Below are 27,481 nucleotides of genomic sequence, written 5' to 3'. Positions count from 1 at the left end.
GCATAACTCGCAAACGCAAAATCGGAATCATCTGAAATTTTGGAAATAAGCTTTTTTCGTGGATATCTACTGAAAAATGTCATAAAAAGAGGATGCTAGGATCACGAAATCCTCCTTTAATAGATATTTTCAAAACTTTCAAAACCGTCACTATATCTTGCGCAATTTTTTTGAGAACTCGACATCCGTCACTATGGATTTTACCGTAAAGTGCAGATCCGTCACTATGTAATGCACCCGACGAATTTAGTCAATATGAACTATTCCTCAATGGCACTCTTCATAGCTTTACACGAGTCCAGCTTGTTGCCTTATCACCACAGGTCAATGTACGATTTCCTTCCAATTTTAAATTTGTTATATACTGAAAATGCTGAAATAATGCAAATAATAATTACCGGGAACTCCATTTTGAGCTGAAATAACAAGGTAAAGTGAAAGAAACCCTGTTGGTTATTTTGGCCGTTTAACATACAGTTCTATAGGAGGACATAATGTCATAATTCTTCATTATGTCAAACTTTGCTCTGTTGACCAACAAACACCACAAATTTGGCTGATTCCGTGCAAGTTGGGACATGTGTAAACATTACAAATATGCCAAAAAAACAGGTTTTAAAAAATTAACCAATTTCATATTATAAAATTGTACATTATGGCTTTAAGCCTTGTCATAAGCTCCGATTTAATTTTTGTAAGTAAAGATTGTCAGGTCTTCATTCAGTTTTTTTGATTGTGTAATGCCTACACTTAAATTTCATACCATTCATTTTTTTGAATAGAATTCCTACTCACTTATTTTTGATACCGTAACTATTCGTTTTGATGAAATATACTGTTCATTTTGATTAGGTATATTATCACTTTGAACAGACAATCTTATCAAAATGAATAGTTTCTGTTTCATTTTAACAACTATTCAAATTGATTAGATCTCCAGCTCATTATTTGACAAGATTACCCACTTCATTTTGACAAGATTCTGTTACCTTCTGACAAAACAAACTACCGTATTCATTCCAATATGCGTCCAGTGCCCTTAACAAAGTCATCAAGTTTGGACTAAAACAAGCCAAATGGAGAGATGCATTTGATGCGACCTGCACACAATACCAAGACGCTTCAGATGAGATGCAGAATTGTTTTTGTTCGTCTCCGCGCACCATCGGAAAGGACCGGAATACCCCCGATTTTCTCCCCATAGCTGATGGCGTTATGGTATGTGGCGGTATAGAGAGTCCGGGTTCTCATTTTGTAATTCTGTGTCCAAAACAGTATCCAAAGGCTGTAGATTTTTCATATTATCCATATATTATTTCTCTCTAGTTGTAGCAGTAAGTAAAGACCTTGGCTTGGTTATTAAAATATCAGTCCGCAAAAAATGCTATCCTATATATTGTCTACTGATTGGGACATCTTCATCAATAACTTATCAGCTCTTGCAAGTAACAAATCTACACCTTCTGGATGTGGTGAACGTGATATCTGGTTGTATTCCATAAAGAAATCATCATCGTCGTCTTCTTCTGCCGAATCCCAAATAACGGTTGGTGTATATGGAGGTGGGGGTGTTCTTGGTAAGGGCACCTCATCAAAATCTCCCCATGCGGTTTTCTTCTCATACGCATCCCAAGCTGGACCTTGTTCCGTCATGTTGATGCTGACAGTAGTACCAAGTTGATCAGCTGGTTGGATTTTGTAGGCGTTGTTTCTTTTGACTAGATAAGAAATGAAAAACAGAAAATGAATATGTTATTTAATAAATGCCGCAAAACTCACACATAGTTGATAAACATTGGATCACCTTTTAAGAGTAGTCACTTTCTGTAGAAGCCAGGACCAACTTCTGGGGATGATAGCTGGAATATGTTGATACCCCATTCTAATATCAAATAGGTTTTTCTCAAATTGATTGAAATTATGATAAAATTATGATCCCCTTAATAACCATCACCATAATCAGTCGTCGATCGTTTTATTTAAAAAACATGTTTTGCCATATTAAAAAACATAAGTTTACCACGTCAGGCTAATTTTTATACCAAATATACGAAAATTCAAATATGAAAAAAGTGACCTTGTTTTTTCAGATTTTTGGTTCAGTCTGAAAAGGGCAATTCAATTTTTTAGGCCTTTTATGGTAATATGTCACAATCAGAAACAAAAGTCAAATCAAATTCTAACATTTGCCTACTGACCTTTGTAATGGCCTTTGTAACTTATACAATGACTTTTGACTATTTCTTCACATTCCTTAACTATTTCTTTATTTATTGAAATTGTAAAGAAATAGTTAAGAAAAGTTACGAAATAGTCAAGAAAATGTCCAAATCTGAACTAAATCCTGACAAATGAACTTCCTAGTGAACATGACATCTCCTACCTTTAAACGGAAACAAATCTCTGAACTGCCGTTTCAGCTCCGCTCCGATCACTTTCTCGAGTGCCACTCCTTCCTTGCTGGTAGCATCATCTTTCCTCGTCTTAGTGAAGGCATCACATATGATGGAGACGAAGATACGACATAAGATAAAACCAATGAGAACACAGTATACCACGAAGATGATCAGACTGAAGAACCTCATGGAACTGTTAAAAGTATGAACACGGAAATGACCCAGAAGCAGTACCTGTGGAGTGAAATAATTATAACAAAAGGGAAAAAAATGTTAATTATTTTTTAATGTTGATTCCTTTGATATTTGCATACCTGCCAACCCTAAAACCTCAAAAATAGGGACAAATGGGAGGAAAAAATCTGAAAATACGGACATTCCTGAATTTCCTATATACATTACTATAGTCATATTTTTGCAAAAATAGGGACACATGGAAAAATCGCACTCTATTATGGTTTTTGTTTCAGTAAAAATAGGGACAGTCCCAATTAGATAGGGACAGTTGGCAGGTATGTATTTGTTAAAATCTGCTCTTTTATGTAATTACACATTGCTTTTCAAAAGCAATGCATTGCATTCACTTGGTGATCTACTATAAATTTAGCATAATGCTGTGTGCTGGCCATACTAGGCTTCAACATAAAAAGTCAAAGTTTTGAGATATTTTCTCAAAATATCAAGAGCTATCTCAAGAACCACTGCAGTGGCATAGAGCGTGTTTCTACAGAGCCAAATACCATTTTGGAAACGGTATGGAACCGTTAACCACTCCTGTGGAAACAGCCTCCAACGCCTTTTTGCAACGCCTTTTCAACACCAATGGAAACCTCGTTGGAGTAGGTTTTTGCCGTTGACGAAGCGGGTAGATTTTCTGTAGAAACAGACCGAAGCGGTAACTTGCCGTTTATTGAGCAAATTCAGGCAAAATGGCTGTTAATCAACAGGTAAATTGGACGGACGACATGACAAAAACCTTAATAACAACATAACAAGTCCAAACTATTATGTAAATCCACACGATTTCTCCGTCATACGGAAAAACAGAAAAATTCACGGAATTCAGGGTTTGCTCACGGAAATTTGTAAATGCCATAAAATAGTGAAAAACTGTGTAAAAAGTTTTCTGTTGATTTGCAAAATATAACAAAGAAAGGTGATTATTTAGCAGTAATCAACCATTAAACAATCCATTCTAGCATTAATTCTAGGCCTCATGATGCAAGATTCTGGCCATACTACAGTAAAAGGTAAAGACAAAATACACTTTTAAAACATGTTTGTTGGTACAATGCAAATAACTAAAACCAATAGGGTAGAGGGACATCACATGACGTCATTCAGCTTAAACGGTATGAAAACGCCAACGGCAAAAACCTGTCTGTGGAAACAGCAGGTTAAACGGTAAGATAACGGTAAGATACCGTTATCCATTTAGCGTTAACTTAGCGGAGCGCCTGTAGAAACACGCTCATAGTGTCATAGGGGACACCAGGGCATGCCCAATCAATTGCAAAGTTGAGATAATCCCATAGGAAAATTGACGAAAAATGGCTTGTGCCCACCCCATCAGACCTGGTTCCCCCGATCATAATCGGTGACCCACGCTATGCCACTGAACCACTACTATGCTTGATTGTACTCACTTTCTAATGTTGATTGCAAAGATGGTCATGAAAATTTTTGAAGAAAATTTGAAACTTGTCGCTTGCAGTTGACACCCACAAAAAAGAGGGTTATAAGATCATCTCCCCAAATCAATTGCAAAATCCTATAAGAAAATTGCCGAAAAACGACTTGTGCCCCCAATCAGACCTGGTGCCCCCCAATCATGGTCGGTGCCCCCTCCAATGATGACTCACGCTACGCCACTGAACCACTACTATGTTGGATTGTACATGTACTCAGTTAAATGCATTTTTTTAAATTCTGATTCTAAAGATGATCATGAAAACTTGAAACTTGTCATCTGCAGTCAACACCCGCGTAGAGTAGAGAGGATTATAAGCAGGGGCGGATTTAGGGGGGGGGCGCATCCGGCACGCGCCCCCTATATTTTTTGACTAGCAAAGGGCGCCGGCCTAACTTAAAATACAAAAAATGAAAGAAATTTAAAAAAATGAACAAATTCGGCCATGAACAGTAAACAATGGACCAAAACCGGTGATTTTTCGAGGGGGTAACCCCCTTAAGGTTGGTCTGAACCCTGGAATTATGAAAACTTTCGGGCCTCATAACTGCTAAATTATTAGTCTAAAGAATATAAAAGTATACATTTTTAGAATGGAAATGACTTGATGAATTCATCTGTGAGGTCCAATTTGGGCCAAAATGCTCATTTTGGAGAAAATCTCAAAAACGGGTTTTTGGTCCAAATTTTTCAGGTGCAGCGTAACAAAAAAATTGTTTGGCCAAAAATTTGTTTTATTAATTTTTAAAAACTAGATAAAAATATCTAGGACCCGTATTTTCATTTTTTTGAATTTTGACCAACTTTGAGAAATTTGCACCAAAAATGGTCAAAAAATGCAAAATTTTCAAAAAAACATAAAAAAGCCTGATTTTTGCCCAAATTTCATATATTTTTGGTGAAGTTGGTCAAAATTCAAAAAAATGAAAAAACGGTCCCTAGATATTTTTATCTAGTTTTTAAAAATTAATAAAAATTTTTTTGGCCAAACAATTTTTTTGTTTTGTTGTACGAAAAAATTTTGTCCAAAAAACCTATTTTTGGGGATTTTGCCAAAAAATTAGCATTTTGGCCCAAATTGGACCTCACAGATGAATTCATCAAGTCATTTCCATTCTAAAATGTATACTTTTATATTCTTTAGACTAATAATTTAGCAGTTATGAGGCCCGAAAGTTTTCATAATTCCAGGGTTCAGACCAACCTTAACACCATTTTTTCGTCGTCGACTAAAAGGCGCCCCCTCTATCAAAAATTCCTGGATCCGCCCCTGATAAGGCTAGTTTTGCTACTACCGTACTTACCAGCAGAGTTTGCATTGTGTTGAGCACTCCGTTATAATCTTCAATCTGTGCACCAAGAATCAGTGAATAGATGGCAACAAAGGCAAAGAGAATGATGGAAAAATATATGCCAAACGCAAGCAGATCATTGCGGGCATAAACCAAGGTACGTTTCAGCTGAGTGAAGCGCTTATCGAACGACAGCAGGATGTTGATCTTCAAAGTAGACAGGAAACCGGCAAATCCAAGAATGACGCTATAGACCTGGTCCATGACTGAGAGTGGGTGGAAGTTGACATACCTCCCTGTGAGAAGAAAAAAAATAAAAAATATAGCTTTGTTTAGATCTGATGTACATGTCAACTTATAATTGTGCCATCTCTTTTTTACATCAGATGATCAGAATCAGTATCCAGAGGTATAGCGCTAGGCTGCATTTGGGGGTCCCAGACTCACCAAAATACAGTTCGGACCCCCTATTTTTAGATTTTCTGCAAGCTCAGGGGTTCCTGCACACCCCAGTTTTTCAATCCAGACCTACCGCAGACATACTATTTATGCTGCATGCAACTCAGACTTGCCAAACTCTACTATGGACCCTCAACTTTTTTATTTTCTGCAAGTTTGGGGGTCCCTGGATACTCTGGAGTGTTTTGTCCTAGCGCTAACCCTGTAAAAAGCCATCAATGTAAGGGAACAACTCAAAATATCAATGATATCCTATAAATGAAACTTGTTTTTTCTTTGTGGGACACTGAATCAGTTGAAAAAACAATTAATCATTGGTTCTTCCTTGAGGCCCATGGAAGAGAGGGAGGGAGGGGGAGAGAGAGAGAGGGAGTTAGGGAAGGAGGGGGTATATCAGCAGCCAAGTAGTTGTCACATTTTGCTAGCAGATTTTCTTCCCTGGAGTATCGTAAAACCTCGTCTACAAGCATATAGAGTGATTGGATGAAGGCTATATTAAAACAAAGCAGCCATAAATATCCCAATGCAATAGATTGATCTTACAATTTAGTACTTGTTTGTATATGCTTGTATCGGTAATTTATTTCCTGAAACTAAATAATGTTCTAATTTTGTCGATGGATGGCGCCTGGATTAATTTAGCTTTCATCAAAAGCACTCTATATGCTGGTAGACAGGGTTTTACGGTATGTGTTCTGCATTTTATATTTTCTGCTTTGATTGAGATTTTATTCAAGATGCAGCTTTCATAGCAATATGAACTAGTGAATGCATGAGTTGGTTTGTTTATTTATTTATTTATTTATTCTTTCTTTAACCAGGGTAGCCCCTTCAGTAACTGGTACTGATCTCCAAGGGGGCCCTGAGTGACAATTTACAGCACACAATATAATAAAAGAAGTTGATAACAATTAAAAGCAATGCATGGAAGCAAAAGTTACTTAAATACAGTATTTACATTGTACATCAGGTCAAGTAATAATTACATTATACAGAATAGATAACATTGTACAAGTTTTACAATCAAATAGTGAGTAAAAGACAAAAAAATTATATAAATTTGTGGAATTCAATAAATCAAATAATTAAGTCAAATCACAATTTTGAAATACAGTTTTTAAAAGTATGAACGGTCATAGAATCAAAGTTTCCACGGATGTCTTGGGGAGTCTATTCCAAGCATAACATGATCTGTAGTGAAAAGTTCTCTTACCAGGATTTATGTTCCATTTTGGAATGACAAGAGAATTGAAAGTTTGGCTTCTAGTACCATGAGTATGAAGAGATTGCATATAAGAAAATTGAGAAAATAAATATGATGGTGCATTATGGGTAAGACACTTGAACACAATAATCAGAAGTTGTTTCTCCCATCTTGTATGAAGTTTATCCCAGTTAAGAGAATCCATCATGTCTTTAATAGGTGTTCTTATATCCGCTGATAAAAGAATACGAGCAAGTCTATTATGATGTACTTGAAGTGAAGTTGAAAGAGAGTTTATGCAATTTGTCCAAACAGGACTACAATAGTCAAAGTGTGGCATGACAAGGGCATTGGCAAGCATTTTAAGGGTATCATTTGGGAGATAATATTTGAGTCTACGAATAATGCCAATACGTTTTGAGATATTAGAAGAGAGATGGTTTACATGTTCATGCCAAGATAATAATTGATCAAATACAACACCAAGATACTTAAATTTATCAACTCTTTCAATATTATTACCATTGTATGAAACATCAATGTCATCAAATGTATTCAGCATATAACTAGTACCAAAAATCATGAGTTTTGTTTTCTTGATATTCAAGGTGAGATTATTTTCATTCAACCAAGATGCAACATTTGACAAATTTTCATTTAATTCTGCTTGAAGAGTTGCTGCATCATTAGAACTACAAATAAGAGTTGTGTCATCTGCATACATTATAGTTTTACAGTTTACAGAGTTTGGAAGTGAATTTACAAAAATGATAAATAATAAAGGCCCCAAGATTGTACCTTGCGGAATACCAATATTCACATCTTTAAAGTCAGACATAATAGAGGAAATGTTAACAGCTTGAGACCTATTACTGAGATAAGAAATAAACCATTTTAGACATGAGCCAGAAATACCACATTGCTTTAATTTGTTAATTAAAAGACTATGGTTGATGGTATCAAAAGCCTTCTTGAGATCCAGGAAAATTGCACCAGTTAATTTTCTATCATTCATGTTTTTAAGAATGTAGTCAGAGGTATCAAGAAGGGTTGTAGTGGTTGAGTGGTTACTCCTAAAACCAGATTGAGATGGGTGAAGAATACCTTGTTTAGATAAATAAGAATACAATTGGTCATGGACAGCACGTTCCAGAATCTTAGAAATTATACATAATACAGAGATAGGTCTATAGTTACTTACATCTGATTTGTCACCATCTTTATAAATAGGTGTGACTTTTGCAAGTGACAAATCAGAAGGAAATATAGAAGTGTACATTGAAAGATTACATATGTAGGCAAGAGAGTCACAAATAATTGGTGCAGAAAGTTTCAAGACTTTCACATTGAAATTATCAAGACCAGAGGACTTCTTATTTGAAAAATTACAAATTTCTGGTCAAATACAAAAGAAGGAGTAATAAAACCAAAATTAAAATTACTAGATACATCATCATTATTACATTCATCATTAGTAACATTTTTACATGAATCATCATCACTATTATTTACATTGTCAAATTTTTGAGCTAGAGTAATTCCAATTGATGTAAAGAATGAGTTGAATTCATTAGCAATATCTTTATTACATGTTGTAAACCCATCATCTGTTTGAATAGATCTGACACTTGCATTATTTCTTGGAATTAGTTTCTTTATTGTTTTCCATAATTTAGTATTATTATTTACATTTTCTTCAATGGCATCAGTACAATATTTCTTTTTTAAGTATCTATTTAAGTTATTTGCTTTGTTTCTTAAAGACTTAGCCATCTTCCAATCTTCTGGATCATTAGTTTTATGTGCTTTTGAAAAGAAGTAATCTCTATCTTTAGTCAGTTTAATGTAGTCCCCATTAATCCACTCAGGAAGATGACCTTTAATCCTTTTCTCTTTAAGTGGGGCATGTTTGTCACAAACATCATTAAATGTCTTCTTCCAAACATCCCAAGCATTATTTACATCATTATAATTCATTATATCATTCCAGTTTATGTTCTTCATGTCGTCAATAAAATCATCAGCATTAAATTTTTTGAATGAACGAGTTTTAATTGTTTTTGGAGGCAGTTTAATTTGTTTATTTTTACGTATTACATAAATCATGCAATGATCACTAAGACCAAGATTATGAACTCCTGAAGATGATACCTTATCTGGTTTGGTAACAAATGCTAAATCAATTTTAGTTTTACTTGTTTCAGTTATTCTTGTATAATCTTTAATAAGTTGTTTCATGTTACTGTGAGTGGCAAGAGTATTTACTTTACTTGCTTCATACCTTTTACATAAGTCTAAATTAAAGTCACCTACAATTATTACATCATCATATAAGGAGGTGTAGTTTTGAAATACTTGATCTAATTTGTCAATGTAATCGACCTTCGAGTTGGGTACTCTGTAAACTGTACCAAGAAGGAGAGGCTTTGTATGTGGCAAATTGATCTCGATCCAGAGTGCCTCAATATTATCATCATGCAAATTAGACTTTTCTTTAAAAACAACACCATCTTTCACATAACATAAAATACCACCATGCTGCATTCCTATTCTATCAAGTCTGCATAAATTGTAACCTTCAATAATTAGTTCATTATCAGTATCATCATTTGTTAACCAAGTCTCTGTCAAACATAAAATATCAATATTATTCTGATAAAGCAGAATTCTTAAGTGATCAACTTTGTAGCGCAGGCATTGAATATTGAGGTGAGCAATTTTGAATCCTTTAGTTACATTACAATTAAAATCAATAAATGGTTCTTCACAAAAAGGAAGTTCATATAGACAAGTTCTAAAGAAGCAAGAATTACACCAATAAGAGGCACTAGAGTTGTAATCAGTAGGTAAACAATTAATATGAAAATGAAGAGAACATTGTATACAAGAAACTATAGGCTGAGATGCTATAATTTTTCGAGAACAGGTGCCACAAAATTCTCAGCTTTGGACAAATTAATATTTGAATGATTGTTATGAATATTATTTTGTATATTTTTACATCACGAGAATAATTATTTGGAACATGGTGAATAACATTATTTGTTTGATGACAAGAAACATGTTTGTCATCAGTACAAGTAAACTTTACCTGCTCAGACCCTTTGTCAATTATAGTATTAGTACAATGGTCAATAGTTATTGATGGAGATTGAATAGATGGAGTGGTTTGTTGAGATGAATTGTTAGTAGCACTTGAAACTGCATGGTTATTAACAGTGATAGTTGAGACAGGATGATGGGATTGAGAACTCAAATCTGTATCACCATTATTTGAAATATTTTCAGTGATATTATGATCATCAGTAGTTGACAAATTGGCATCTAAAGTTATGTTATGAACATTTTATCATTACCAGAACTAGAACAATTTGTGTTAAGAAGAGTCATATCATAATTATGAGAACATGTATCATGAAAAGTACATAAACTTGCATTCACAAGAACATCATTAATATTATTTTCATTAACTTTATCATTAGGTGTTTTAGAGTTTGATTTTAGATCAACTTTGCAAGACTTCAGGCTGTAGGATACTTCCTCTGTGTTACAGACTCGTAGTTTAGCGGTATCTCCGACATTAAGAAAGTTAACCATGTTGGGGCATTTCCCAGCAGACCTGCAGTTTTCACCGGGGTGTGAATTTGTGGTACAGTTCGTTGTTGATACGATTTCCGACCCTGCCGAAAAAGGGAGGGATGCGCCTTTCTCAAAAAATCCTGATAGTTTTTGGCAAGAAAGCTTATACCGCGTGCATTAGGATGAAGTTTGTCATTCCCCAAGTCCTGAATTGCAGTATTATCTACGAATGTCCAGTTATTCTGAGTACATATATTATGTAATTTATCATTATTAATTTATCATTGGGTGGATGTTGGGGATACAGAGTGGATGTGTGCGAGTGTGAGATGACCGAAGATGCAAAGTGTCTGTGTTTACCGACAAACGAGGACACACATACAGACCACTCTGCAAAGGGGGACTGTTCTCCATCGTCTGAGGTCTGTAAACGACCACAATTGCATGTATAATGCATTTGCACGATATGCCCTATATTGTGCATTAAATATACCGTCCGCAGTTGCTAGGTAAAATTGCATCTCATACACTTACACACAAACAAATGGAGAAAAAAATCCTCGGTTTGTCAATTGAATATGGTTTCAGATGTCTACATTTGCATAGTCCTAAACTGTGTCCACGTTTGGAGGCAAATACCCATAGGGGTGTGTGTGCGTGAGGGTGAATTTGAATGGTTTTTTGTAAGTACAGTTGATGTGAGTTGCTGGTCTGTGCCTGGTATGTAAGACTGGATAGAATAGGTTGTTGTGTGCACGAAGGAAACATTAGCTGTCACACACCGACATCGCCTGGCTAATAATTACTTTGTCAGCAGAGATACTAATATCAATACCCGGGATCGATACACGTGAATGTACTATGCACGAGTTTGATATGAGACGAAAATCTTTGGATACCGGGATAGAAAATGATGAATATCTCCCGTAAATGATTTCGTATAAAGAAACCAGATATGGTTCCTTGCACTTGAATATATATTTTGAACAGATATGATAGTCCTTAGCTTGCATCTTGAGAAAGAAGCTTGCGTCTTGAGTCAAAAACTGACAATAATTCTGATTTATATGTGCCGAATTATATAGCGCAGTGTATAGGCCAATCGTGGAGGTAGTCTAAAAGCATATGACCTATGGCGTACCATGCTCGACTCACACACAGCGAGGTCAGTCACCGCCTAATCGGGCTATTGTCAGTAGCCTTAGTCAGATGTCCTTCGCCCATTATGCGACTCAAAACTATTAAACAGGTCGATACAAAATGGCCATGCATGGCGGTGGATTCAACCTACCATGGCGATTTCTGCCATGAAGATATCGGGGCGATGACACTGTGTGTCATTATCTGCCTGCTAAAAAGTTTGTTACGAGGAGAACGAGAAACCCATACATACCAGTTTCCTGGGCCTCCTGTAATGCTCGACTTGTTGTATCAACGTATACCTTTCTCACCATGTAACCAAGCAACACAATCACACTGCTTACGATAATAGACATTTCTAACCAGTTGCTCACTGACAGAAGATACTTCTTCCCAGCTCTCTTCATATCGTCAATCTCTCTGATGATGAAGTATATGAGCGACATCACAAATAGCAAGTATGTCAGTGATACAGTAATTGCTTCAATGTCCGCCGAACTAGTGTAGTCGTACAGACGGAATGTGTGTACCCACGGGAATGGGTTGATGTGTCCCATTGGTGAGAACTCAAGAAGGTATGTGACATAGCTAAACATGTTGATGTTCGCATTGTATAGTGTGAACTCTACAAAGACTGCTGCAGTGTATTGATCCAGCCAGTTGTTTTCTTCCAGATGGTGTAGGCTATGGATTGCAGTGTCAGCGGTGAAGTCCTCCCATTGTGAGACGTATCCGCCACCATCATATGCAACACCTGTTTTTCCATGATACACAGGATTGGCCAGCTGTTTTGAGGAGTAGTAGCTCCAAGGGCAGAAAGAGTCACCGTTGTCGGAGCATGTTTCGTTGGTCCACTCGTCCCACATGGTGCCATATACTTCACTGTCCTCCTCAGTGGACATGTAGGATGGTTTACAGTGGACACCGAGTCTATCTACCTGTCTTGACGTCTTGCATTTATCTGAAAATGTCAATGTGAAAATGTTTTTTGTTACGGTTAATTAAACTACTGCTGATTAAGATATTGCTACTTATGGATGCGAGTCTTGGGCTATGACCAAGAATGACAGGAAAGAGTTGATGCTTTTGAGAAGTGGTGTTACAGGCAGCTTCTGCAAGTGACATGGAAAGACATGAAAACAAATTCCTGGATCCAAGACAAGATAGGTACATCAGAAATGGCATAATGGAGAGAAAGCTGAAGTACTTTGGCCATATTGTCTGAGGAAACATGAAGGTGTAGTAAAACAAATTTCACAAGGGGCTATCGAAGGCCGACGAGAAAGGGGACGTCCACTAACATCTTGGACTGATGATGTGAAGCTGGTGTCTAACCAAGGAATGTAAGGTGCAACACACATGGCATCAGATCAAGTTAAATGACATACTCTTGTGAAGACCACAGCAGCGCTACACATCGCCACCAGACACAGAGAGAGATTGAGATAATAATATTGATAGCCAACAACTTTGCTCAGCAACTAAATGAGTGTAATAATAACTAAATTACATTCATCAGAGATGTGCAGCCAAATTTTGTGCACCAATGTAAGCTGGTTGTTAAAGCCTTAAGGGCTGGGGTATGAACGTTTGGACAGTATTTATTTTGGGACATTAGAGCACATCAGACATATCGAATTGCATTCTGAATATGAAGAATGTCATTCTGATATCAAATAATTTTGAATTTTTGAAATTCGCAATTTAATACAAATTTTATGGCAAATCATTAAAATTGATATTTTGAAGTAAACTTTATAAATCTGATGATTTATACTTAAAGTGTATGTAGGTGGGATGAAAAGCCGACGATCAATTGAAAATTTTGACCTTTCGTATTGAAGATATTATACCAAAAAAATTAGGTCTTTTTGGAAAAAAATCCATATCTTCAATATGAAAGGTCAAAATTTTCAATTGACCGTCGGCTTTTCCTCCCTGCTACATACACTTTAAGAATATATCATTAGATTTATATAATTTACTTCGAGGACTGTTATATATCAAAAATTTGAAAATATCAAATTTTTATAATTTGTCATAAAATTTGTATTATATTGTGATTTTTAAAAATGAAAATTATTTGATATCAGAAAGACATGCTTCAGTATTCAGAATGCAATTCGATAGGTCTGAGGTGCTCTCATGTCCTACAAAAAATACTGTCGAAACGCAATAAACGCTCATTTTGGATCCCTTAATGTACGATCTTTTTTCAGAATTTACCTTTATTTCTTTCAAACCCGATTTTTTGGCATATTTGTAATACTTACACATGTTCTAACTTATTTATAGTAAAACGGGATGATTTTCTGTTGGTCCGACATAAAATCATAATTTTTTAGATTATGATTTTATGTCGGCCACGATCGCAAACCATAGTCTCCTACAAAACTAGTTTGGTTACGGAGCGTAACCAAACTGGCCGCATAGGAGACTAACTCTGAGGCCACACTCGCTATCCTAATCCAAATAGTGCGAGATGTTTCTCGCGTCCAAATGTATTGGGAATGATTGCATGTTATCATTTTGCAAGAAAAAAAGAAAAATCTAAAAATTTAAAAAGATCGTACATTAAGGCTTTAAAGGGTGTCTCGGGCAATCACAAAATTATGTCTTATATGTTAGAAGAATAATTATCAAGCACAAATCACATGGTTTTATTTAAAATGACCATAAATACAGCCAGCTCTCAACACACGATATTCAAAATTCCCGCACCGAAATTGTCTAGTGCAATGACATCATGGTTACTTGTGCTCAATTGTTTTCAGCCTTCATTGTATTACTGGGACGTCATTGCACTGGACAATTTCGGCGCAAGGGACTTTTGAATATCGCGTGTTGAGAGATGGCTGTGTATGAATTCGTTTTTATGGTCAATATGAGTTTGTTTCAAATAAAACCACATGATTTATGCTTGATAATAATTTTCTATACACTCACCACTTGGGTCCAGTCTGAGCTGCCTTATTCGAACAGGACCAGTGAGGAACATAACACCATCTGTCAGAATGCGATGATCGTCAACCAATGGTAGAGACTCATCAGTAGGAAACACAGCTGGTATGAAAACATCATTAGTCCACTCCCAAAAACCAGCTGAATCACGAATCTGTTTGTATCAAATATAGAAAATGTACCCAATTTTGCCTGCTTTTTGCAAGTACATTAACTATTTACGATAGATTACATAATGAGAATTAAAGCTCAACCATGACATGAGTTCTTTCTTTCATAGTCCGGCTGCCAAACTCAATTTTACCACAGAAGCTTGTTTTGGTGTCCATAGTTTTGTTTATTGATTGATATTGCTTCTCAAGACCACTAACTTCAAAAATAAGTTTAATGGACATCTGTCAGCATTGATGGTGGGTGGGTCAAAGTTCACACAGAGGTCAAAATTCAAACAGGGGTCAAAACCTGAATTATGACCTCTGTATGAACTTTGACCAGCCATATCTCAAATGCTCAATGCTGACAGAGGTCCAGTAAACTTATTTTGAGGTTGGTGGTCTTGAGAAGCAATATCCATCAAAAAGAAAATTATGGACACCAAAACAATGTCATACCCACTGGCTGCTGGACTATAAAGAACCTGAAGGTAAATAGGGAAATTATTTACCAATTTAATTTTACACAAAAAATGTGTATTTCTCGGTGTCAACTTGAACCACTTCAAGTGACACTTTATTCGACTCCATGAATTCAAATATTAATTTGAACACCCCTCCTCCAGACAATCCAAAAGCATATGCTGGCTGACATTGGTTAGCCTCCTGTGTATAATAAATTCCAACAGAGGTATCTCCCCAGAAAAAACACAAACAAAAACAACAAAAAAAAAAAAAAAAACAATTGTTTGATTGTCCTCATCCAACTGATCCTAATCTAGAATCTAGTTTTTACTGTACAAAAAGTTTTTATTTTAAATTTTTGAGATCCTCAAAAGTTTTATAAACAGTTAAAAAAAAATATTAAAAACAAACAAGCTCTTCAAACAATGGCTCCCATTCATGGTGGAGGGTCACATTGAAGCATGGTCTTTAGCATACTACACGATCTGCTCCATGGAGCACACCGACATCGCCTGGCTAATAATTATTTGATACAGCAGAGATACTAAAATAAATACCCGGGATCGATACACATGAATTTGCTATGCACAAGTTTGATATGAGAAGAAAATCTTTGGATACCGGTGTAGAAAATGATGAATATCTCCCGTAAATGATCTTGTATAAAGAAACCAGATGTGGTTCCTTGCACATGAATATATATTTTGAACAGATATGATAGTCGTTGGCGTGCGCTTTGAGACAGTAGCTTGCGTCTTGAGTCAAAAACTGACAATAATTCCGCAATAATTCTGATTTATATGTGCCGAATTATATAGCGCAGTGTATAGGCCAATCGTGAAGGTTGTCCAAAAGAATATGACCTATGGCATACCATGCTTGACTGATACACAGCGAGGTTAGTCACCGAGCTAATCGGGGCTATTGTCAGTAGCCTTAGTCAGATGTCCTTCAGCTTATTATGCGACTGAACTATTAAACAGGTCGATATGTATAATGGCCATGCGTGGCAGTGGATTCAATCTACCATGGCAATTTCTGCCATGAAGATATCGGGGCGATGACACTGTGTGGAGGCCAAAGGAGGCTTTTGAACATTGAGTTACTATAATTATTACCTTATACAATCATTAGTCTATTATATACTAAAAACCACGAAAGGTCTAGCATACTTGTTATGAAGTTTTGTGATGTCTATTTTTTATGTATTTTATTGTTTTTTACTCCATCTTTTTGCCTTTATTTTAATTACAAATTTGCCGCCTTCGGCCCCCACGGACCAGATCCTGTCACATATGCGACACGATCTGGTCCTTGGGGGTCAAAGGCGGCAAATTTGAAACTGAGATAAAGGTACAATTATGCAGTAAAAAACAATAAAATACATAAGAAAATGGACATCAAAAAACTTTAGAACCAAGTGTGCTAGACCTTTGGTGTTTTCGGTATATGATAGCCTAATGATTGCATAATGTAATAATTACAGTAACTCAATTTTCAAAAATGCCTCCTTTGGCCCCCATGGACCAGATTGTGTCACATATGAGTTCCTTAACCCCATGAGAACTACCTGCCGATTGGTCCAAAAGAAGTTTTCATTTCAATTGGACCAATCAGCAACATTGTTAGAATAATTTCACCATGCAAACAATTGGGGTGAATTATTTGCACAGCTTCATTCTGATTGGTGATTAAAGTAAAGATATCATGTAATTGACCAATCAGAGGCAATGTTAGATCAGCAGGTAGTGCTCAAGGGGTTAAACTCACCTCTGTGAATTCCTCCTCTGGACCAAGGAACACATTATTCACTTGTTGTGTCATATAAAATGCATCTAAACCCTGATGTTGTAGGATGATCAGTATGGTAATAATCACAAAGGTGAGATGGGATACTATCTGACGGAAGAGTGAAGCCGTAGCGGTCTTCTTCTCCCATTCTTCCTGCTGACTGTCCTTGTCTGCATTAGGAGCTTTTGCCAGTTGTGGGCCTGCTCCTATAAAATGGCAACAATATAAGTGATGATAGATTTAAAGGTTAAAAAATGTGTACTACTTTTTGAAACCAAAATTAGACAAAGCAATGCCTACATGATAAAATGTTGATGCTTCTACATGTACTCTCTTAATGTAAAAAAAGTGAAAAAATTCACTCTCCAAAAGAATGAGAAGGGTGAAAATCACTCCTAAAATTGTTAATGTCAAATGGAGTCACTCATTCAAGTAACCCCATTTGATATTCACACTCCATGTGTGGAATATTAAGGTCATGTCTTCCTAGGGGTTGTATGGAATTCAACTGGAATTGACCAATGTCATAGATTTGTCTCATTTCTCAAGCAACCAGTATTACACAATTGTAACCGTACACCGCGAATGAGCCATAAATTTGGCCCGGTCAATTTTGCTTTATTTCATGTTTAGAAAATATATATCATAAGCTTTAAAATGGTATTTCATTTGACTTCATACGCTCGGCCTATCTAGAAAAAAATCACCATGTGTAGCTTTTAAAGAATGAGTGGATTCGCTGTACTATCACAGCAATTTTTGACACAAATATATAGGGATGATGACGCTGTGTACCATCTCCAAAATGTACCTAGGTCCACCAAAATATCTGGCGAGGACCTTGTCAGTGCATTGAATATTAAATTTCACTGACCCTGCTCCCTTCCTCTCTCCCCATCTGTACCAAAATGAAATAATTCAATAACGGTTGATCACTGTATGTCTGAAGAATACAAACAGTCTTGTCAGCAATTTCAAAATGTTTTAGACTTCTATGCTATTGAAATCCATGTGGCAAGAGTACTTTCATTTGACCTTCTAGTTACAAGCCCTAAAAAGCCCGCTGAGAAATTGGGGATAATGCAATAGTTTACAACCAATACATTCAAGTTCCCAGACACCAAACATGCGGCAAATGTAATGTAATGTAAATATTATGTCAAGTGCAGATGTGACAAAAACCAAAAGATTCAAAATCTAAAAGCGCTGATTTTACAAAGCAGACACTGATATGAAGTACAATAAAAAAAATCATTTAAAATGGCAGGAAAGTTTAAATAAAAATCGGTAACATCTATGCCCTCAGCAGCACTAAAATACATGTATAAGTATGAATGCCTAGTGAAAAAAATGTCACATCACTTATATTGAAGTTAATTTAAAAATTGTTGTTTTATATTTCAATCGACATCGATATACATTGTACATGTATATCATTGCTGTTCTGTCAAAACCTCGAAACTCCAATAGCTGCCAGGTGTTAAATTTGTACAATACAAAATATTATATTGTACATATTTAACACATAGCAGCTATTGGAGTATAATTATTATACAATGGGCTATTCCATTTGAATTACATCCACCCCCAATGGAAGGCATCTCCCATTCCTGGGAATGCAGATTTCAAATGGAGCCACCCATTCAGGTAGCCCCATTTGAAATTCACGCTCCCTGTGTGGAAGCTTAAGGTTGCATCTTCCAAAGGGGGTGTATGAATTTCAACTGGAACAGCCCAATACCTGTAGGAGAAGCCAATTCCTCTTGATATACCACTGTATTAGGCTCATGAAAATTAGCTTTCTTGCTGAACTTGAATATCAACAGGATGATGATGGCTGCACAGATGGCCTTAACACAAAATATTAAAAGAATAACACTATTTTATTGTTGTCAATGTCAATAAAAATGTGCTTAATTTACATTGTTTGAACATTGCAGGCATGAGATGGAGGTTCAATCAAAACAAAAAAAAAGCACCAAAAAGGAGGAAAATTATTGAATCTCCTATACTTTTGTACAGGGAAGAAAAACTCAAGAAGGAGAAATTCCTCTAAGGAAGAATCTCATCCCCAAGTTTGTTGTCTTCAAAGAACATGATGATTTAATGGTTAAGGCAATCCTACTAATGACCACAAGGATGTGGGTTCAAACACCGGCATGGATAAAGTGATACATCTTTGAGCAATACACTTTATGGGGAGCTGTTAGGACGTAGTCATCTAGCACTGTTATTGATGGCTGCCAAATGGTGTGATATATCCTATAGCAAAATAGACGTAAAGCACTTTGATATCAAGTTAATTACAGATCACAGTCATTACATTTTTATTGCTTTTGTCACCACACAAAAGTGCACCAACATGGCCACTTGTCTCTTCACCCGCATGATAAACTACATCCTTTATGACAAGTCATATCATCTTCTCTCAGATGAAAATACGACATCTGTGTAACTTGGGTGGATTTGGGCCTATTTTCAGTCATTGTAGAACACTTTTTATGCTTACATTATGGCTGAGGGTTTTACATCAAATTGAATTGATACAGTTGATCTTACTAACATCATCTCAAATTCTTAAGATGTTTAAAGCCATAATGTACAATCTTATAATATGAAATTGTTTTGGTTTTTTTTTCAAACCTGATTTTTTGGCATATTTGTAATGTTTACATATGTCCCAACTTGCACCTAAATGGAATCAGAGAAATTTGTTGTATTCGTAGGTCAACAGGTCGAGTGGCAAGGTTCAACATAAAGTCATAATTTGGCCTCCTATAGAACTGCATGTTAAAAAGTCAAAACAACCAGTATAGGGTTCCATTCACTTTGCCATGTTATTTAAGATCAAAATGGACAGAAACCTTTCCCGACAATAGTTTTATTTCAGCATTTTGAGTATAGAATAACAAATTCAAAATTTGAAGGAAATCGTACCTTATAACTTTAATTGCTTTGTTTGCAAGGCTTTGTGAAATCAATCCCTATACATTAACATCATACACAGTTCCCTACCTTAGCTGGTTCCACCAATAGCAGTGATTCCAAGAAGGACGTTAACATTGACATCAACCAAGCCTTGGACTTATCATGACCCCACATCAAACTGTACATCACAACGAAGAAAGCAGATAATACAATAGACGCAAAAACCAAACTCCATGCTATATATTTCATAATCGGTGGTGCTGAGCATCTACGTGAAAAGCGTTTGGTTTCGCCATCTCCACTGGTAATCTGCGCTAATCCTGTTTCACCTTCATAGGACATCTGAACGCTTTTAAATAATACCACTAATATCAAGTTTACGGGCAGAATGATTAAAGTGCTTATTCCTCCGATGTACACTTCTTGAGAATCAATTTCAAATGGACCAACACGCCACGTTTTCCCTTGTGGTAATTCTTCAGCCTCGTCGTCTGTTCGGTAGAACATCGCGTTTGTTATCATGTACAAAAACAAAAATGTCAGACATACTGATAGTCTTTGTATTCTGGTAAAGCTGCTTGGTGTTGGTCTGGTGAAGAGGGACACCCAGAGATTGTCATCTGCAAAAGTTCCACGCAGAATGCGGAAGAAATCGCTCTGAATTTTGGCAGCTGCTTCTTCACTTGCTGGCTTCAGGGAACGGAAAATTATTCCAGAGCCTTTGTCTTTGGCTAGCCACTCACTACACACAAAAGCCCATCTGCAAAGAATTAAAGCAACAACAAATGAAACATTATTACTAAATGTATCTTATTATATAATGTTGTTGATCAAAATTTCTAAAATTTCTGATTATTTTGTCCTTTTTTCCACATTAACATGTTTTATCATATATATGAAAGTACACTACTTTCAAAATTTTAAGGATCAAAAACTGCATGATATTATCCAGATTTGCATTTTTTATTTGCTTGTTCTCATGGTGGTGACCAAAGTGTTTTCAGCTCACTTCCATTAGAGCAACTGTTCACATTCACAGTTAGTAAAATAGCTATATTTGAGCCATGGCTTCATGTCAGTGGTGTACCAGCCAAAATGTCTTAGGGTGATTGCATAGTTGTACCTGTTCCCAGAATGACTTTACAGAAATCATATATGCCAATGCTAAAATTAGCCAAAAGTTTCGTTAATTTTAGGCTTAAATGGAAAATGAAGCAGCACAAAACAAGTTTGTAAATTTTGTTTCAAGCTGAAGGGGGAAGGGGGCAGATGTCCCCCTTTCCATGGTCGATATTCAACTTCATGCCTAAGCACTTACCTTTCACCAGTTTGCAGGTCTGATATAAGTACCCAATCCAGATACCAAGAGGCAAACCCTGCTTCTCCTGTGTTGTCATGCCATATGAGTAAACTTTCCAGTTCACCAATAGATCGAGGCAATTTTAGCACATAGTGATTCAGAGAGCCGTCATCAAGTTTCTGTTCAATCAAAAATTCAATTTAAAAACATATATTCTTAAACATTTGAGTAAGTTCCTGTAATCTTATTGGCTCTTAACCATGTTATATGAAATGATATAACACGATTCAGCATGTGCAAGTCGAGGCAATATGTGTATATGCGCTATTCAAACCAATTCGAGGTGCATAGCAATAGCAGGACTGATCGATTCTAAGCCCTAGGTAATTTCTTGTAAAATGTACAATTTTTAGATAAAAATTTGGTATAATCTATGATTTAAATTTTAATTTGAATTGAAGTGGCATTATTTACTTAAGATAATGATGTCGCCCATGTTATGAGAGACGATAGATGTGCTACAGCTGCTTAAAAGTAAAAGGGGGGGGGGTGTAGATTTCAAATGGAACCACCCATTCAGGTGTTTCATTATGGAAGTGTTTCTGGCTTATCATATAAAGATATTTTTTCCCCAATAAATGGAAAACATTAAAAAAACATTTGAGAAGTAAGAAAACAGAGGGAGCCATTGATAACAAATGGTAGGGTCAGAGTTCAATTGTTACAACATTTAGTTCAGGTGCGGAGTGAATGCACCACATAGTTGTTGTGCAAACATGGGTTGAATATTACCATATTGTTTGTAATAAACGCCCCAGGGAGTTGCATTTTTCCTAAAGGAGGGCGTATATTAGAAGTGAATTGTCAGTGAGAAAAACATCAAAATCAGGTATTTCCTGTGGAAAGGAGGAATTTACGCCTATACTAAAACTTCTGTTCCTTTCCGGGTTGAAATCCAAGATGGCGCCTCGTATTGAATATGATACTGATATAATATTGGATGGCTGAGCATGATACCATAACATATCGGATGAGTCATAAAAATATCGGACGAGCCAACGGCGAGTTCGATATTTGTATGACTTAATCCGATATGTTATGGTATCATGCGAAATAAGCCATCCAATATTATCATTATTAGGTTTTCTTAACTCCTAATAACCCTGAAAACATAATAATGTAAAACCTCGTCTACAAGCATATAGAGTGCTTCTGATGAAAGCTAAATGAATCCATGCGCCATTATGGAGTTTGAGCAAATGGCATCTTCATGTTTGTCTCGTATTAATTTAGCTTTCATCAAAAACACAATATATGCTTGTAGACGAGGTTTTACAGTCTTATCGTGGTACAAATACTACAAAATTGCATCTGTAAGTGCATATTAAGCAAGAATATGATTTACTTAGTGAAATTATACCATAATTAGGCAATGAACTGGAGGGAAGTTTGAGTCATAATAGGTTTCATCCATGCAATTTAGCGATCGTCATTGACATGACTGATGCATGTTTTAAGCTTACTCACATGATATTGCACAGAAATTTTTGCATTTTTGTCCATTTTTCATTGAAAAAATGGGGAGGGCGTTTATCAGAGGGAGGGCATTTAATACAAACAATATGGTGTATGCTCTGCGCATCAAATCAAAATAATCTACATCTATTTGTGACCGTTCACAAACACTTGTAAAGGGGGCCTGATGCAAAAGGGGGCCTGATGCAAAAGGGGGCCCTGAAATTTTTGACCCTCCTAAGGGGGGCCTGAAAAAAAAAATTGTGGGAAAATTGAGTTTATATGCTTTTCTATGGGGTTGACCCATAATTGTCATGTCAAAAAGGGGGGCCCTGAAATTTTTGAGATCTGTAAAGGGGGGGGGGGGGCCCGAAAAATTTTCACGATAAAAATTTTTTCATCAGGCCCCCCCTTACAAGTGTTTGTGAACAGTCCCTAAACTAAAAGTTATCATTATTTCAGAGTGCAGACCTACCAGATATCCCTCTGCATCCCATAACAGTCTCTGTCCTGTGCTACCTTTCTTCCCGACCATATCAAATCGTACGGTAGACCTAGTGCCTGCATTGGTGGCAAACCCAGTGTGTACAGAGATGGTGTAGAAATAGCCATGTCCATGCTGATTGTCTATGAGAGGATGTGCTGACCACTAGGGGAAAAGCAAACAAATAAATAAGCCAACAAAACCAAATACAAAAAAACTAGGATAATATGTGATGGTAGAAATTAGTTTGAAAATTGATGACTTTACAAAATTAATTCTTAATTTACATTATGTAGAACCATCAAACATCATCTGCTAAACCCAGGCCCCACCTCCACCCCACCCCGAAAGTATTAAAAAGTCCCAAAAATTCCAAATTGTGAGCATCGCGAACCAGAAAAATTAGGTTATTTTATGCTTGTTTGGTAAAAGAGGTCCACATTTTGGAAAGAAGGTCCACTTTTCACAAAATTGCCCCGCTTGAAAAAGGGTCCACTTTTCACATGTACGGGCCTGGCTAAACCCAAGTTGTTATGGTGATCACACGAAAAAAAATGATGTGAAGTCATTAACCTCATTCATAACTGTCACTTTTCTAATTCAATTTAGGTCACATTTTCTTCTTTTAAATTCAAATACAAAATTTTGTTTTCCCTGTAAAAAATAGAATAGCCGATTAGGGAAATATCGCTAGCAACCAATCACAATAGCGCGCAATCATGCGATGTCTAAATACTGGCATAACATTGTAAAGCGTACTTTCAACTACGTCGCAAGATGTGGTCATTATACTTTTTCAATAACCTGCATTTGCGTCAGAGTATTTAAAAGTTATTAACTGTGATTGGATTAAATATTCATGAGGTTATGAATATATCTCAAAGCAAGGAATATGTATCACTTTTTGCATCTGAACACTTCAACTGGATCTAAAGTGACCTGGGGTCAAAGGTCAAAGGGGGTTGCCTCATTTGATTGACTAAAGACCAAACAAACCTTAAGTAGATCATCTTTATCCTTCTTCCTCAACCAAATCAGCATCAGCACATAGAAAGCCAGTAAGCAGATAATGGTAGTGAACACTGTGTGGTTTTCAGCAAGATTAGCATTGGCAAATACATAGGCAAAATCAATCTTGTTAACTGGCACGTAGAATGATGATGCAAATGACGTCATGTGATTACAAATGCATTTTGTTGTGGTGAGAGTTGAGGCTGGGCTAACCTGTTAAAAAAATATAAATATTTTATAAAGTATAATCATTCCAACAAACAATTATTGACTACATTGGCCTCCAGATTTTTATCAGGTGTATAACCATTCAAGGTGATGAAATTATAATCAAACAAAATGACTTGAAAATAATGTCCATTATATACACTAATGGGATTGGGGACCGACAATGTCTTGTTTGGTTACAGTTTTGAAACTGCTTGATTGACATTTTCATAGCTTTATGAGTACCCTCAAGAGTCACAATTTCACAACCATGTGAACAAAGTGCAGAAAGGCAAACTATGTACTGAAAGAATGTTTCAAAATTGAGGGACACTAAGGTAGAGTCCGAAGTTTTCCGTTCTACGGAAAACGGAAGAAAATCACGGAATCGGAGGTACAACACGGAAAGTGACATTTTGTATGATGTGACAAAAATTGTTGAAAAATAAGAGAAATAAATGTTAAAAATAATCATGAGTTGTGTATGTCAATTTTTATGATAAAAATACTGTTTAATAATACCGAAATAAAGGTATATTACCAATACATGAACCCCATCTCTCCAAACATCGTAATAGTCGGCATATTATCGTGAGAATTCCAATCGGAGCATATTGATCGCGATATTGAACACTTTATTGTGATATTAATATTGTTGTTCAGTTATACATTTTAAGCTTTATTCATGGCACGGATTTACAAATTTTACAACACGGAAAATGGATTTTAGAAAACGGTAACCTTCGGACTCTACACTAAGGGCAACGGAGGGCAAGGTCTTCACGGCCTCCTTGACTTTCAAGGCCTGAATTGTACAATTGGCCAGGAATGTATTAAAAACACATGCTCTCATCACTGGATCTTATAAGATAATTTGATTGGGCTGAATCATTACACTATTATCGGGTTGCTCATATATGTTGGTCATAGAATTTCTCATAGTCTGTAAGCATGTGTGGTACATAGATAAGAAAACACCTTGCAATTATGGAAACTTTAGAGCCTCATAACTTCTAAATTGTTGTTCTAATTTATATAAAAGAAATACATATTTAGAATGGTAAATACTTGATAAATTGATCTGTCAAATTTGGGCAATAATGCTCAGTTTTGTATACTTTTACATACTTTAGACCACCAATTTAATGAAGCTCAAAAGTTTCCATAATAGAGGTTGTGCGTGAAATTATTGATTGGCTCCAAACAAAGGATTTGAACCGTGTCCTTCACGTAATCATGGCGCAATCGTCCATTCAATCAAATGTTGTCATCAACCTATTTGATCGCACTCCATGCACATATTTTGGGGGGCTTAGGGGGCACGAGCCCCCCGGGGTAAAAGCAGGGGGCGGCCAAAAATGAAGGGGCGGCAAAAAGAGGGGCGACGGAAGAAGAAAAGAATTAGTAAAAAAAAAAGGGAGAAAAAAAAATTGAAAAAGTATAAAATTGTTGAAAAAATGGTACTATACATCAAAATGTAAAATGTGTTTGTTTTTTTTGCTCTTCACTTTTTCAAACCACCGAAAAAATTTTTGGGTCAACCTTTTCGGCTGTTGAGGAAGGGGCGGCAAAATTTTCTTCAGCCCCCCCGGGGTAGGAGCGGCCACGGTACGCCACTGTAGTGCATTTGATATGTGTGTGAGATGAACTGTCACGATAGATTGCAATCATGCTTTTGTTGAATGCATTTGAGTAGTCAGCCATATTTACGGTATGACACGTCATATGCACAACCTCTATTCCAGGGTTAAGACCAACCTTAATAAAATTACATACCTTGCATCCTTTGCCATCCCATGATTTCTTTTCCATATCCCGATATACACAGCTATGCATATAAGTCTTGAATGTCACATTCACGGGGTCTGTCACCTCCAATGACCTCACCACCAGTTCACCATCGTCAGTCATATTACAGTTAACAGCCTGGATTCCTACATAATGTCGAGGGGGCTTGGACGTACTACCTTTTTCAAGTTCATTAAACACGACTCCATGTTGATCTCCATTGAGAGGGAACAGTGCATATTGATGGCGGTGCTTCACTGAAGGTTTGTTTTTTTTTCTCTATAGAACTTGAATGCATAAGTCATCCTGTTGGTCCCCATCAATGAATACCTGTGATGGGAGATATTTATTGATAAGACAAAATTGAGATTCCTTTTTAAAGGTGAACCTCATTGAAAATAAAGTTATATATCAATGGAAAGCTTATGATGTCAGGAAGCAGAAAAGAATATTTTTTATTTGCCTAACGTACCAGGCTAGACAAAATCTCCATGCAAAGATTGGATATTGGCACCCCCCCTAAATTACAAAACGAAATCGTTCAAATTGGGCGCTTTCGTTGATGACGTCAGCTCGGGACACACAGTTACTTCCGGTTTGATTGTAAACACAATACTGTGGCATGCATTGGGCCAATGTACGAATTAAGTCATTGTCAACTTACTTTACATGAAAAATATCTTCAATGAAATAAGAATAACATGAAGGAAACATCATGATCAAGTCAAGAATGAAGTTCCTGAATAAAGTGTGTGGATAAAAATGGAAAAAGTGCTGGCCGGGGTGATTTGGGATAGGCCAAGCCATCAACGATATGCATAGGGAATATTACAGTAAAGCACGAAGAGCGAAGATTCGCCGAAGAACCGGAATGAAAACAGATTGCAAAAAAATAACTGCTAGTGCTACCAGTTCAGATCGTCACACCAAGTTGAGATAAACGTATCACAATGAGAAAATGAAGGAATAGAATAAGGTACATGTACAGGATTTTTGAGTTATTTCTTAGCTTTACAACCGGTCATGTATGATAGGCGAACTCAGAGATACATACGGGATGAACTCAGTGGCTGACTGAGTCGCCGAGTGTTCGGTATCCGCGACTGTACTGTACTTGCA

The 27,481-nt window shown here is 36.4% G+C and overlaps 3 protein-coding genes across 3 annotated transcripts in view; all 3 read right to left on the bottom strand.

Moving 5' to 3' along the window:
* Positions 1–514: 514 nt before the first annotated feature.
* Positions 515–5,672, bottom strand: LOC140160726 (polycystin-2-like protein 1). The gene is made up of 3 exons (XM_072184026.1): positions 5,391–5,672; positions 2,384–2,630; positions 515–1,718 (listed from the first exon to the last, which is right to left on the bottom strand). The coding sequence occupies exons 1-3, from the start codon at positions 5,640–5,642 to the stop codon at positions 1,390–1,392; spliced, it is 828 nt and encodes a 275-aa protein (XP_072040127.1). The 5' UTR covers positions 5,643–5,672; the 3' UTR covers positions 515–1,389.
* A 2,380-nt stretch (positions 5,673–8,052) lies between these two features.
* LOC140160007 (polycystin-1-like protein 2) lies at positions 8,053–26,635 on the bottom strand. Its single transcript, XM_072183275.1, has 11 exons — positions 26,351–26,635; positions 24,353–24,580; positions 23,348–23,521; positions 21,376–21,536; positions 20,145–20,817; positions 18,871–18,979; positions 17,109–17,335; positions 14,707–14,875; positions 12,014–12,721; positions 8,731–9,665; positions 8,053–8,145 (listed from the first exon to the last, which is right to left on the bottom strand). Exons 1-11 carry the CDS (start codon positions 26,483–26,485, stop codon positions 8,053–8,055), a joined length of 3,612 nt encoding a protein of 1,203 aa, XP_072039376.1. The 5' UTR covers positions 26,486–26,635.
* Positions 26,587–27,481, bottom strand: part of LOC140160725 (uncharacterized) — an 84,866-nt gene continuing 83,971 nt past the window's right edge. The window contains exon 30 of the mRNA XM_072184025.1: positions 26,587–26,692. Within this exon, the coding sequence (XP_072040126.1) occupies positions 26,642–26,692 (51 nt within the window). The 3' untranslated portion in view covers positions 26,587–26,641. The remainder of the gene's footprint in view (positions 26,693–27,481) is intronic.

This window comes from Amphiura filiformis, chromosome 9 (assembly GCF_039555335.1).
Source record: "Amphiura filiformis chromosome 9, Afil_fr2py, whole genome shotgun sequence".
Lineage (NCBI taxonomy): Eukaryota > Metazoa > Echinodermata > Ophiuroidea > Amphilepidida > Amphiuridae > Amphiura > Amphiura filiformis.
Note: the sequence above shows the minus strand (reverse complement) of the source record. Positions and strands in the feature narration are given on the sequence as shown.

Coding starts and splice junctions, on each gene's coding strand:
- LOC140160726 (XM_072184026.1), bottom strand. CDS start 5,642: ATGGACCAGGTCTATAGCGTCATTCTTGGATTTGCCGGTTTCCTGTCT. Junction 2,631..5,390: donor ACACAATGCAAACTCTGCTG/GTAAGTACGGTA, acceptor TTCACTCCACAG/GTACTGCTTCTGGGTCATTT. Junction 1,719..2,383: donor AGATTTGTTTCCGTTTAAAG/GTAGGAGATGTC, acceptor TTTCTTATCTAG/TCAAAAGAAACAACGCCTAC.
- LOC140160007 (XM_072183275.1), bottom strand. CDS start 26,485: ATGACTGACGATGGTGAACTGGTGGTGAGGTCATTGGAGGTGACAGAC. Junction 21,537..23,347: donor GGGATGCAGAGGGATATCTG/GTAGGTCTGCAC, acceptor TTGATTGAACAG/AAACTTGATGACGGCTCTCT. Junction 17,336..18,870: donor GGAATTGGCTTCTCCTACAG/GTATTGGGCTGT, acceptor GCCATTTTATAG/GAGCAGGCCCACAACTGGCA.